At 40.6% G+C, this 1,747-nt stretch overlaps 1 protein-coding gene across 1 annotated transcript; it reads right to left on the bottom strand.

Annotated features, from left to right (window-relative positions):
• Nucleotides 1-659: 659 nt before the first annotated feature.
• LOC135219011 (uncharacterized) lies at nucleotides 660-1,250 on the bottom strand. The gene is made up of 2 exons (XM_064255447.1): nucleotides 1,171-1,250; nucleotides 660-972 (listed from the first exon to the last, which is right to left on the bottom strand). Exons 1-2 carry the CDS (start codon nucleotides 1,248-1,250, stop codon nucleotides 660-662), a joined length of 393 nt encoding a protein of 130 aa, XP_064111517.1.
• Between the last annotated feature and the right edge of the window lie 497 nt (nucleotides 1,251-1,747).

Here is a 1,747-nt window from a genome sequence, read left to right as displayed (position 1 = left end):
AAATCACAACATTGTTAGAATGACTGACTCCCTTTAACCCCTTCAGGGTGTGGTACCTTCTCCCACGAATTAAAGGAGGCAGCGAAGAAGTTGAGGGCAAAAGAAGAAATCACAGTTTTGCAGACAAGACGGCGGCCTTCGTTTTGATTAACACGGCAGAATACCATGAAAAACTGGATGCCATCTTGTCCGACGACACCAAATTCGAGTGCTTGACGAAGAACCCCTCCAAAGGCATTAAGAGAGAAGCCAACAGTATCATCAGTACTGTAAATACCGCAACAAACGTCATACATATTGACGAGAAAAAATTATCATATAATTGAAAACTTTTTTTTATTAATTTAACCATAACACACAAAAGTACACAAATGAACTAAGATTATTGATAACAAAAAAGACATATGGGACCAAACAGACTAATTAAATACACAATACTGAATTATAAATCAATACACATAATTAGTAGACTTAAAAAAATAAAAGTCGAATACAATAAAACAAATAACAAAGAGAAGAAAAGTACATATTACTGAATTATAAATCAATACACATAAATAGTACAGACATAAAAAAATAAGAGAGTCGAATGCAATGTAACAAATAGCGAAGAGAAGAAAATTTTAAAAATATTAAATTACTATATCAGTTACTCAATGTTAAGAAAATACAGGTACGCCACCGTCCGACTCTGACCCAATGGCACCCATGTCCACGTACAGGAACTTGTATGAAGCATCAGCAATTGTAAGTAAAACCATGGAGTAGAACTTCTTGTAGTTGAAGTAATGTGTACCACCAAGGGGAGGGATTCTGAGCCCGATGTGTTTTTCATCTACAGCTCCAATTACGTGGGGGAAGTTCCATCGTTCCTCCTTCCAGGCCTCAGGTGTTAGTGGCACCTTCAGTTCCTCATCTCCATACGCAGCAACAATGGTACCTGAAGGTCTCTGGAACGGTACCTGCAGGCCTCTGGTACAATGTAGCTAATGGTGTTCTGGGCTACTCGCAATGAGTCACACATGGCAAGGAAACATAAGGTGATAACAACACGTAGGCCTGGTTCAATGGGTTGTCTCCAAAAATATGAGTTTCTTCTGAATGTAGGGTGTGACACACTCAAAAATCTCATTGAAGAGGTCCTTGTCAATCCAGGTAAAATTCTAGTACAGTTCCGGATTGTCGGTTGTCAACGCCTTCATCAGGTTGTCATAGTAACCTTGCTCCTTTTCTTTTGCAGGTCCGGCCATGCCCAAACCCTCCATGGCCTCCTCTGTTTCTTCTGTTTTTGACTTGCAAAACTTTTGTAACTACCATTTATTTGTCGATGACCAGCAGCAATTCTCTTCTATACCTGTTTGCTGTAGTTATAGCAGCAATTCTCTTTTATGCCTGCTTGCTGTAGTTATAACAGCAATTCTCTTCTATGCCTGCTTGCTGTAGTTATAGGTGCATGAATTTTCTCAATTTTCTCCATGTTGATTCAGAATTCAGGGTGGCAGTACTTGATGTTGCTGTGAGGTGACAGTGACTGCCCTCACATGTGCGCATCTCAGCCCTTTTATAGCTTATGTTTAACCACCACAGTATGGGGGGGGGGGGGGGGGGGACATTGTAATGGTGATGTAAGGCCATAATGCACCACATTACATATACTGTATATGTACCTTGGTGTTAGGTGGTCTGCCACGCACTAATTTTGGGTGTGCCACCGCTTGTTGGCCCAGTTCCGATAAGCATCACATCA

This window comes from Macrobrachium nipponense, chromosome 1 (genome assembly GCF_015104395.2).
Source record: "Macrobrachium nipponense isolate FS-2020 chromosome 1, ASM1510439v2, whole genome shotgun sequence".
Lineage (NCBI taxonomy): Eukaryota > Metazoa > Arthropoda > Malacostraca > Decapoda > Palaemonidae > Macrobrachium > Macrobrachium nipponense.
Note: the sequence above shows the minus strand (reverse complement) of the source record. Positions and strands in the feature narration are given on the sequence as shown.